This window comes from Citrus sinensis, chromosome 4, assembly GCF_022201045.2.
Source record: "Citrus sinensis cultivar Valencia sweet orange chromosome 4, DVS_A1.0, whole genome shotgun sequence".
Taxonomy (NCBI): Eukaryota; Viridiplantae; Streptophyta; class Magnoliopsida; order Sapindales; family Rutaceae; genus Citrus; species Citrus sinensis.
In genome coordinates, this window is record NC_068559.1 from 20,986,603 (window position 1) to 20,998,053 (window position 11,451).

An 11,451-nucleotide genomic window follows, 5' to 3' on the forward strand; every position below is an offset into this window, starting at 1 on the left:
ATAATATGTGTTTATTTATCTTAAAAAATTATTATAAATGTGGTGGTTATATTAAATTCAATTATACATATCATGCATACATCAATTAGTTGTAATGCATCATAAGTATTCTAGAATTCGCTTATAACAAGAACTTAAAAATTATCATGTTATTTAGAGTAATGCTACTCTTGTAAAAAAGTTTGAAATACTTGAATCTCATGAGAATCACCACTTAACAGAAATAAAATGATTGGCAACCATTTGAGGAGTTGGTAAATTTTTTCAAAGATTATTCAATTTTGACAGTAATTTTAAAAAGTAGATAAATTTCTTTTAATAAATAATTTATTAAATAAATTATCACATTCCTATTCTAACTTTAATATTTTAACAAAAAGATAATTATATTTTACTTTGTTATTAATCCTAATATATAAATATAAGACAATTTCAACTTATGTGTATTCTGGTCAATATGTAATAAAATAATATTTTTTTAATAAAATTTACTAAACACATATATTTTGCTTTTTAAGCTCACAGCAAGCTTAATAACACAATTTATTAAACACTAATCTATCTTTTTTTTTAAAAAAAATTATTTCATTAAAAATTTATTTCATCTACACTGTAAAAATATCTTATTTCATCGATCACTGTAATCTTAAACTAACCCCTAATTTTAGTCTATGTACACACGTCTTAATCTTATTCTCAAAATATATCATTACTTATCTGTTCTTAGTATCACAGTAGTGTTGTGTCATTTAACTAGATTAAAGGTATGGTCATTCCATTATATAATGAAAACACAACGGTTAAAAATATTTAATAACAAATCAATCATATTACTTATAAAAGTTTGTTCCATGAGAGAAACCCAGAACCTGAATTAGTAGAAAACAAGTCGGACTATTTTCCTTTCAACAGAAGTAGCAAAGTGGGAATGGAAGGTGGAAAAGACCTGAACCTGGTGGAGAAGAAAGGAGGCAGTCACCATAACGACACCGTGATCCAAATTGCTGCAGACACAGAAGAGGCTCCCGTTTCCAAGGATATAAGTGAGACCCACTCCCAGTCTGATCCAATAAATACTGAAATAACAGAGGAAGAGGATTGCAGCCACAGAAACCAGCTTTTAGTAGCTGCAGGCTCTGCTTCTCTAGATAAGCCTCCTACGGAGACAGCAAGCAGTCAAGGCCAGTCTTTAACTCGGAGAAAACCGGTCTCAAGATTTGGGGAGCTAATTGATGCCAAATTAGTTGAAGGAAATACAGAGTTGATGAATTCACCACCGCGTGCTCCGAGATTGGTGAATCCAGGACGCAATGAGAAGAAGAAGAAGCAGAAGGAAAACGAGCATAGAAAGGGTGGTAAGATAAAGAAAATTTTGATGGTGATTGAGTTGATTGCATTTGTTTGGGTAATGGGGTTGTTAATTGGTAGCTTAACCGTGAACAAATTGGAAAACCATTTGATATGGGAGTTAAAATTGTGGAAATGGTGTGTGTTGGTATTGGTAATCTTTTGTGGTCGATTGGTGACTAAATGGTTGATGATTGCTTTGACTTGCTTGATCAAAAGAAACTTCAAGCTAAAGCTTATGGTTCTGTATTACGTGGATGGGTTGAGGAGGAGCGTTAGGGCCTTTATCTGGTTTGTTTTGGTTCTGTTGTCTTGGTGTTTATTGTTTGACGACCGTGGAGTGGAGAGACCAAAAGTGACTAAAAAGATTATAAACTATATTACAAGAGGTCTCGTTGCTTGTCTTGTTGGGACTGTTCTGTGGATGGTTAAGACTTACTCATTTCAGTTACTGGTTGCTTCAAGATTATCAAAGAGATTCTTCAACCAGATTCAAGAAGCCATATTTGATGAATATGTTATTTCCACTAGTTCGGGTCCACCACTCATAGAGTTCAGTGAAATAGTAGGCGGCATGAGTATGAAGAATGAAACTGGAAATCAAAAGGAGAAAGAGGAGGTGATTCACCATGTTAGTGGAAAGCGTAAAAAGATGAAGAAAATTTCTGCATGGACCATGGAAAAGTTAATAAATCACATTAGCAGTACAAAGCTGTCCATTGTCTCAAATGAACTTGATGACTATGAGAATGATGAACTTCATGGTGACTACAACAAGAATATTGAAAGCGAATGGGAAGCAAAGGCTGATGCTTATTGGATTTTCCGGAATGTTGCCCAACCTGGTAGCAAGTGCGGATACTTGATTTTTAAAATTTCCATCTAATATGAATGTTTTTTAATTTACTTCCGGAACTATTTTCTCTCACTGTTGTTCTATGTTGAAAATTAAATGTCCAGATATATAGAGGAGGAAGACCTCTTGCGGTTCTTTATAAAGAAAGAAGTGGACGTAATAATGCAGAAATTGGACGTGGTGGAAACTGGAAGGATCAGAAGGTCAGATTTTAGCAACTGGGTGGTAAGTTCCTAATTCTCATGTAATTTGTGCAAGACCTTTTTTTATTTTTAAAATTATTCAGCTATAACTAATTTACAAAAAGTAATTTCTAATATTGCGATTCTTTTAATAACTATTAGGAAAATTATCTCTGCACCACCTTTGTTTTATCACATGTACTCCTAACCACCTCAAAATTTTAACATGTACTTTGCACCACTTTTGTTTTTAAGTTTATATCAATAAACCACTTTAATACTAAAAAATAACATTTTTATCTCTAAATAAATTAAAAGACTATTTTATTCTAAAAAATTTTAAATTTTTATAATTACATGAATACCACTAAATTTAATAAAATAAATAAATAAATCTCAAATGCAATATGTTAATTTTTTATAATTATAATTTCATTTAAAAATTATCATGTTAATTTTTGTAATTATAATTTCATTTAATTTTACAGAAAATTTTCTTAATATTAATTATAGGGAAGTTTACAATAATTATTGGGAGCTTTTCTCTTTACGTTATTTTTTGTGAACTTTTCTATACTTAGTTTAATTAGAAAAATTAAATGAAATTATAATAAAAAGGGCAATTATCATTACACCACCTTTATTTTGCCTTATGTTCATCTAACCACTACCAAATTCTAACATATACTTTGCACCACCTTTCTTTTCACATTTGTATCAACTAGCCACTTTTGCATTAACACTATTAAATAATTTTAATAAAATGACAATTTTACCCCCAAATAAATTAAAAGATTATTTTATCTTATAAAAACTTTTAAAATTAAAAATTATAATCATAAAAATATCCCTAAATTTAATTAAAAATAAATCTCAAATAGAGGTGCTCAACTGATTTTTACTAAATTTAGATTTTACAAAATTTTAATAATTATTTTTATTAAAATTAAAATTTTAAAAAATTTTAATAAAAATAAATGAATTCATTTATTAAAAATTTATAATTTTGTAAAATTTTATTAAAATAACTAAATTTATTTCTTAAAAGAATAAATCCTAAAATTTTAATAATTTAGGGGATTTTTATTAAATCCCAAAATTTTGCAATTATTTTTATAATTATAATTTTATATTAAAATAATTTTTATTAAAAATAAAAATTCTAATTTTGGGATTTATTTTTATTAAATTTAGGGATTTTTTATCATTATAATTTTTTATTTTTTAAAATTTTTATAAAATAAAATGGTCTCTTAATTTATTTGAGGGTAAAATTATCATTTTTTAAAATTTATTTAATAGTGTTAATGCAAAAGTGGCTAGTTGAAACAAATGTGAAAAGAAAGATGGTGAAAAGTACATGTTAGAATTTTGTAATGGTTGGATAAATATAAGGCAAAATAAAGGTGGTGCAATGATTATTTTCCTAATAAAAAAATTATAATCATAAGATGAGATGTTAACTTTTTATAATTATAATTTCATTTAAAAATTATCATTTTAGATTTTGAGATTTATTTGTTTTATTAAATTTAGAGGTATTCTTCTAATTATATATATTTTTAAAATTTTAGGGAATAAAATACTCTTTTAAGTCATTTAGGGGTAAAATAGTTATTTTTAATGTCAAAGTGATTAATTGATACAAATTTAGAAACAAAGGTGGTGTAAAGTACATGTCAAAATTTTGAGGTGATTAAATATACATATTACAAAAAAAAAAGTGGTGCAGAGATAATTTCTCTAACTATTAATATAATATCAAAGTAAATATAGAATATATATATATATTATTATTTTTTCAATGTAAAAATTATATTAATATATAGTTTTCCAAAAACCTTCCTTTGTTTGATTAAGCTAAACGAAGCTCCCCAAATGTTTTAAGAGGCATCCTGACTTTCCTAAATGACAATTTTTTTGCTGATCTTACCATTTTAACTTTGGTGGATGTTTGATTTTGGGATTATGAACAACTTTAGTTATTTAATTAATTGAGTAATTTTTTTAATCATAATTAATTGAGTAATTAAATGTAAAATTATTAGAAAAAGTAAAGGAAGTGTCCTAAATTTCCAATTAATTCTAAAATTTTTTGGAATTAATTAAAAATTAAATGCAACATAAGATAAATATGCTTTTTTGTGTGTGGAGAATAGTATGTTGAGGGTATTTGAAACAATAAAAATAACACACACACACGTGTGTGTGTGTGTGTAAATTCTCAAAAATTATCAGAATTAGTTAAAGATTCTGACAATTCCTTGCTTTTTTCATAATTTTAAATTTAATTTTCAATTAATTATGATTAAAAATTTATTCAATTAATTAATTAGTTAAAGTATTTATATTTTCAATGTCTAACTGACCATCAATAATAAAATAGTAAGATTAGAAAAAAAATTTGACATGTGGAGAAATTTGGATATGTTTTAAAACATGAAGAGATTTCGATTATTTAGTCAAACAACAGGGAGTTTCACTCTTTGTACTTGTGTTAATACCAATGCCTCTTGTGGTTCAATATACATAATCCCACTACACTATGGCCTTGATTGATATTGATGTGTTATAGCTTTTAAACTGTAGCCACTGTAGAAAAAAATTATAATTATAAAATAAAAATTAATATGTGTAGTAAACATAATTTTTAAATAATAATTTTGACAAAAATAGTAAAGATATTGTAAGTTTTTCATTATAACAGTGGTTGATTAAATCAATTTAGCCTTTAAGGTACAGCAACTAATAATGTTTACCAAACATTTTAATATTGTAACTTCAGCAAAAGTTATCAAAGTGTTAAAGTAAAGAAAAAAGCATTATAATGGTCACTCTTTAGTCGAAAATGTATTTGATATAATAATAATTAAAAAAAACTCAATACCAAACGGAGGCTATATCCATTGATCTTGTGATGACTTGGTGTTTGCAGGTAAATGTTTACAAGAAACGCACATCTCTGGCTCATTACTTAAATAATTCCAAAGAAGCCATGCAGGAGTTGAACAAACTTTTTACGGGGATTGTGATGGTTCTGATCATCATTGTGTGGCTGCTTATAGTGGGTTTATTAACCACTAAAGCTCTTCTACTTATTTTATCCCAAGTTGTACTTGCAGTGTTCTTGTTTGGTAACACTGCCAAGAACGTATTTGAAGCCATCATATTTTTATTTGTGACACACCCATTTGATGTTGGTGATCGCTGCGTCATTGATGGAGTACAGGTAGTAATTACTCAATCACCTTTCTAATGTATATACATGTGATTAAATTTGTAATATTGATCAAGTCAATTTGCTTGACACATTTTACATCAATTACAGATGGTGGTCGAGGAGATGCACATTTTGACCACTACGTTTTTGAGATATGACAACGAGAAAATATTTTATCCAAATTCAGTTCTAGCTACCAAACCCATCAGCAATTTTTATAGAAGCACAGTGGATATGAGGGATGCCGTGGAGTTCGCAATTGACGTTTTCACGCCAATCGAAAAGATTTCGTATCTAAAATCTAGCATAAAGACGTAAGTCAACTCTTTCAATTAAAAACTCTGTCCATTGCGTGCATTGCAACAATAGAATGCTTTCCATAGTTTATTTTCACGATAAACTTCAAGAGATATTGTCCAGTACGTCCCCTTTCAGTGTATAATGCGTTAATTAGCACATAGTTTACAACATTAAGTTTTATTTTCAATTTATTGTAGCTACCTAGAGAGCAAGCCTCGGCATTGGAGTCCAACCCACAGTGTGGTAGTGAAGCATATTAAGGATGAGAAGATGATAATGGGTCTTTACATCACTCACATCATAATATTTGAGAATTACGAGGAGAAAATTAACAGGAGATCTGAATTAGTATTAGAACTAAAAAGAATATTTGAAGAAGCTGCTATAAGAATTTATCATGTCCTCCCTCAAGAAGTTCAAGTCAGCTATGTGGTATCAGCAACTTCAACTGTTCCTCTACCTGAAAAGTGATTATCGTGTCACTTCTTTCCGCAGAATGCTCTTTGTTGAGGACAAATCAACTGCACTGAACAGCTAATCCAAGATTTGCTAATAGCCTCTCTATCTAATGCATATGTAACTGACTTAATTATAAGCTATATATGCAATCTACTTCTTATTTTCCCTTTGTAAGGGGGTGTGTGTAAACAGAGCACCAAGAGAGAGAGGGTTGATAGCTGGGAATTGTAAGCATGCATTGCCTGGAATCATTTCATATTATCTTGTAATTCATTGAAGGACACCTTCTATTTCTCAATGTCATAGCTAATTAAAAAATCGGTCTACAAGAGATTAAGGTCTAATTATAGTGGTAAGAGTAGTTTTCCTACGACTCAAGTTCTGAGCTCGATTCTCGCCAATGTAGTACAACCAAAAATGAAATTCGCCTGCACATATATATATATATATGAAAGGATCTCATCATCTAGGCCAAGCTCCTGGAGCTTTCTGTTCATTCTGCAATATTTCGCAGTATGGCCTTTTATACCACATTTATGGCATATGGCTTCTTTGTAATTAAAGGAGTTTTTGGTTTAGTTCTAAAATTTTTCCTTTTAGAGAAATTAGGTTTCTTATAAGGCCTCGAAGGTTTCTTATAAAAAGATTTTCTAAAATTCTGGAATGGCTTCCTATGGCTTTTGGATTTGTAATATTTCTTGTGAGGTCTGGAAGAACACTCACCATTACAATCTTTGGAGATGGAAGTTTTAAAGGGGTCATAATTGAATTGTTTACAGAAGCTTCCTAATTCTTGCTTAGATTTTTTAAGCTCCCATTTAAGTCGTTTCTGTAATTTCAAATCTTGACAAATCTTTAAACCTTCTTTGTTGACGAAACTGACTAACTCACCATAAGTGAGTTCATCATAAGAAATGCGGTTATCGTAAAGGGCTTTAATGGAATTCCTAACCTTTTCACCTAGAAGAGTAGGTAATCTTGCTAAGAATTTTTCTTTCCAGGTTATATGATTTGCATCATCTCTGAGAAAGAGTCTGGTAAAGAAGGTGGTTTTGTAGCTCTGGAATTCACTAAGTTTCCTACATCTCAAATTATGTAGTAACTCAGCATTTTTGTCTCTGAGGTGAGAAGGGTCACCTATGAAATGGAGGGATATGGTTAGAATTAGAGTAGCAACGGCATCCTGAATTGGGTTATTAAACTCATCAAGAATGGGGGCTCCATTCTCATCTATTTGGATGGCATTAAGGATATCCAATTGTTGTTGCTTAGTGAGAAGATGATCCCACCAACCTTTAAGTTGACCAGTAAAACCCGCAATGAGAATTTCTGCAATGGCTTTGTCAGAAGTTCCTGATTGGGTTTTATAGGCATTAGCTGCCATGGTCATCTGTTGAAACAAACTTAAGACGTTGTATTTAGACATACCGTCAATGTTCCACTCATAGACAAATGATGCATTAAAACGTGATTGGTTTAATGCACTAGGCCTATTGTCTATGGCCAAATCAGGTGGAGACTTGACAGTAGGAAGAATTAATTCCCAATGGATTTTGTTGGCTTTAGGGGTAGGTTCTTCTTTAAAAGCTTCTAGATCGGAAGAGGCTATAGACATTTGGTCTTGTTCTAATACTCCAATCTTACTAGATTGGGGAGTATCAGGGGCTATTTGAACTTTGCTAGATGAGGAAGAAGCAGCTTCTATCCTATCTAGTTGTTCTCTAATGGCTTTAGCACAATCTGATTTTGATTCTTGAACAAGCTTTTGACTAGTTTTCGAAACCTGGAAAGGTTTGAAAATAGGCTCCTTAAGCTTTTTGTCAGAATCCGATTTTGAAGGAACAGGGGAAACGGAAGAAACAGCTATAGTTGACTTTTGGAAATGGTTCTCTATTCTTGTCAACTGCTTTCCTATAGTATTTAAGTTAGTATTACATAAATTATTCTGTTGAATAATACTACTTAAATTGGCATCAGAATAATTAGGTTTAGGGATTTTATACGGTGAGGCTCTAATTTGGACAGGAGGTTCACCGTGATCAACGATTAAACTCCGAAGAGGTGGATGCTCAGATTCTATGGTTCTATCACTATCAGAAAGTTTACACTCAGGAACTTTCTTCCTAATAGTAATAGGGTTTGACTCTTTGAAGGGATAATCAATGTTGCTATCCGAAGAATATATTTCGAACTAATCAAAAAACAATATATGAACTTGATGTAAATTTACAAATTCATAATAAGTTTGTTGGATTTCTTTTCTTTGGTTAATAAAATGTTTAACAAACCAATGTTTTTTTCTTTATTTGTTTCAGAATAAAAATCATTATGGAGAAGATTTTTATCAAGCTCAAAACTCTTTTCAATAACATTTATAACATTTTCTGTGACGACAGAAAAAGTAGGGGAAGTTGGAGGAGAAAGTTCCTTCTCTTCCTGTCTTTGTTCATGCTGACTACTAGTATAAATTAAGCGTGGAACACTAGTGGTATAGTCAACAGAACGTATAGAGGAACTAGGTATATCTGAAGTGGAAAACCTAGGTTGACTCTTTACTGGCTGGTAAGGGAGATTTATAACAGAAGGAATTTTTGTAAATTTCCTTTCTAGTGAAGGAATGCTTGAGCACGACTCTTTATTAGAAAATCTGGATGAAGTAGATCTCCTGAAAGACAGTTTAACTTTACCATCAGAATACTGAGTCACATTTTACAACTCTGTATTAGGCTCAAGTTGTTTCGGAATCGCTGGTGGAGCGGCTCCTTCAAGAATCCATTCCTCTGGAAGATTGACGTCTTTCCATTGGATTGGTTTTGGAATGACAGTGTTGGCTCTAGACAAGTCAGTCTATAAGAGAAGAGTCTCATCTCTTTTTTACTGGAATTTATGTTGTGTACTGAACACAGAGATCATGGCCTTATAGGAAATCTTAAAAATCAAGGCAACTGGAACTGATCCCTTAATCATATTATAATTATGTGTTTTAATTCGTAAAATCATGCTTTTCAAAATGTTTTTGTCTTTAAGAGAAATTGTGATGTTTGGGTAACAATCAAAGGAAATTGGACCTTTACAGAGACTGGATTCAATGCTATTTAGCAATGAATCATCAAAAGATATGAATCGCCCATCTCTTAGGACAGCGAGGATGGAAGTATCAAGACCCTCTTTGGTCAAAGGTTTTATTCCAACTTGAATTAAACCAATGCGAATGTAATTAAAATTCTTCCCTTAACTTCTTTAAAAGCTTTTCTGAAAACAAATGAATTGTTTCGAATGGCTCAAAAAGAGTTATATCACGTTCTTTGGTTTTTATAACATAATTTGTTTTTAGAAAATCAAGCTTTTTTGTTTTGTAAATCTTTTCTTTGAAAATTTTTGGAAGTTCTCAACAATCAATTGCTTTATCAAAGTTCTCAATAATGAATTCTTCTAAACTCACAACATGCTTTGAATCACTAGTCTTCCCGAACGAAGAACTAGAAAAGGACGATGTTCTACAGAGTAGAGGATCCATAAGTAAAGACCTATGAACTATTTATGGTCTTGTCAGAATGGCTACAGGTATGGTTTTACTGCCCTAAACGGAAATCTTATCCTAAAACGGGACTTACTACCAGTAAGAAATTCATCACACAAACAAGATTTCAAAATAACACACAAGTTTTTATACACGAGATCTCTAAACTATATAACACTGTCCTCTCCCTGGCTCTGATACCAGAAGGAAATATATATATATATATATACCCATGGATCCTCTACTCTAACAAGAGTAGCCATTCTGACAAGACCATAAATAGTTCATAGGTCTTTACCCATGGATCCTCTACTCTGTAGAATATCGTCCTTTTCTAGTTCTTTGTCCGGGAAGACTAGTGATTCAAAGCATGTTGTGAGTTCAGAAGAATTCATTATTGAGAACTTTGATAAAGCAATTGATTGTTGGGAACTTCCAAAAATTTCCAAAGAAAAGATTTACAAAACAAAAAAGCTTGATTTTCTAAAAAATGATTATGTTATAAAAACCGAAGAACGTGATATAACTCTTTCTGAGCCATTCGAAACAATTCATTTGTTTTCAGAAAAGTCTTTAAAGAAGTTAAGAGAAAAGAATTTTAATTAAATTCATATTGGTTTAATTCAAGTTGGAATAAAACCTTTGACCAAAGAGGGCCTTGATACTTCCATCCTCGCTGTCATAAGAGATGAGCGATTTATCTCTTTTGATGATTCATTGCTAAGTAGCATTGAATCCAGTCTCTATAAAGGTCCAATTTCCTTTGATTGTTACCCAAACATCACAATTTCTCTTAAAGACAAAAACATTTTGAAAAGCATGATTTTACAAATTAAAACACATAATTATTATATGATTAAGGGATCAGTTCCAGTTGCCTTGATTTTTAAGATTTCCTATAAGGCCATGATCTCTGCGTTCAATACACAACATAAATTCCAGTCAAAAAGAGATGAGACTCTTCTCTTGCAGACTGACTTGTCTAGAGCCAACACTGTCATTCCAAAACCAATCCAATGGAAAGACGTCAATCTTCTAGAGGAATGGATTCTTGAAGGAGCCGCTCCACCAGCGATTCCGAAACAACTTGAGCCTAATATAGAGTTGCAAAATGTGACTCAGTATTCTGATGGTAAAGTTTATATATATATATATATGAGAAATGTCTCAATTCAGAATTTTAAAGTGCAGGAACATTCAGGAAAATGTATCAACCGTACGGTTTAACCGCTTTAAGTTTTAAGCTTTTAAAATCCCGCAGTTTTTAAGTTTTTCCAGACGTTTCCCACACTTTATGATTACTGGCTAAAAAATTACTAATATATATATATATATATAAAAGAGCAGTTTTCCTATGACTCAAGATTGAAGCATGCAACGTCCACCTTAGTATTGAAGTAAAAGTTCAAAGTACTCAACTTCACATCTGTCCGGCTGAAATGTACCGTGATTTCGGGTAAATCATAAGCGGTACTATTGTTGTAACAAATTAAGTTTAAATCGATGAATAAGGTCATCAATTGGGGGTCGTTCAATCAAACGGAACAACTCTGAAAGCAATTTTGTG

The 11,451-nt window shown here is 31.1% G+C and overlaps 1 protein-coding gene across 1 annotated transcript; it reads left to right on the top strand.

Annotated features, from left to right (window-relative positions):
* The first annotated feature begins 834 nt into the window (after window positions 1-834).
* LOC102619328 (mechanosensitive ion channel protein 10-like) lies at window positions 835-6,697 on the top strand. Its single transcript, XM_006484674.4, has 5 exons — window positions 835-2,199; window positions 2,308-2,428; window positions 5,321-5,614; window positions 5,714-5,919; window positions 6,103-6,697. Exons 1-5 carry the CDS (start codon window positions 929-931, stop codon window positions 6,374-6,376), a joined length of 2,166 nt encoding a protein of 721 aa, XP_006484737.2. The 5' UTR covers window positions 835-928; the 3' UTR covers window positions 6,377-6,697.
* Window positions 6,698-11,451: the final 4,754 nt, after the last annotated feature.

Bases quoted from the DNA above. Each gene is read 5' to 3' on its own strand.
- LOC102619328 (XM_006484674.4), top strand. From the start codon at position 929: ATGGAAGGTGGAAAAGACCTGAACCTGGTGGAGAAGAAAGGAGGCAGT. The intron at 5,615-5,713 runs GTAGTAATTACT...CATCAATTACAG, and splicing joins GCGTCATTGATGGAGTACAG to ATGGTGGTCGAGGAGATGCA. The intron at 5,920-6,102 runs GTAAGTCAACTC...AATTTATTGTAG, and splicing joins CTAAAATCTAGCATAAAGAC to CTACCTAGAGAGCAAGCCTC.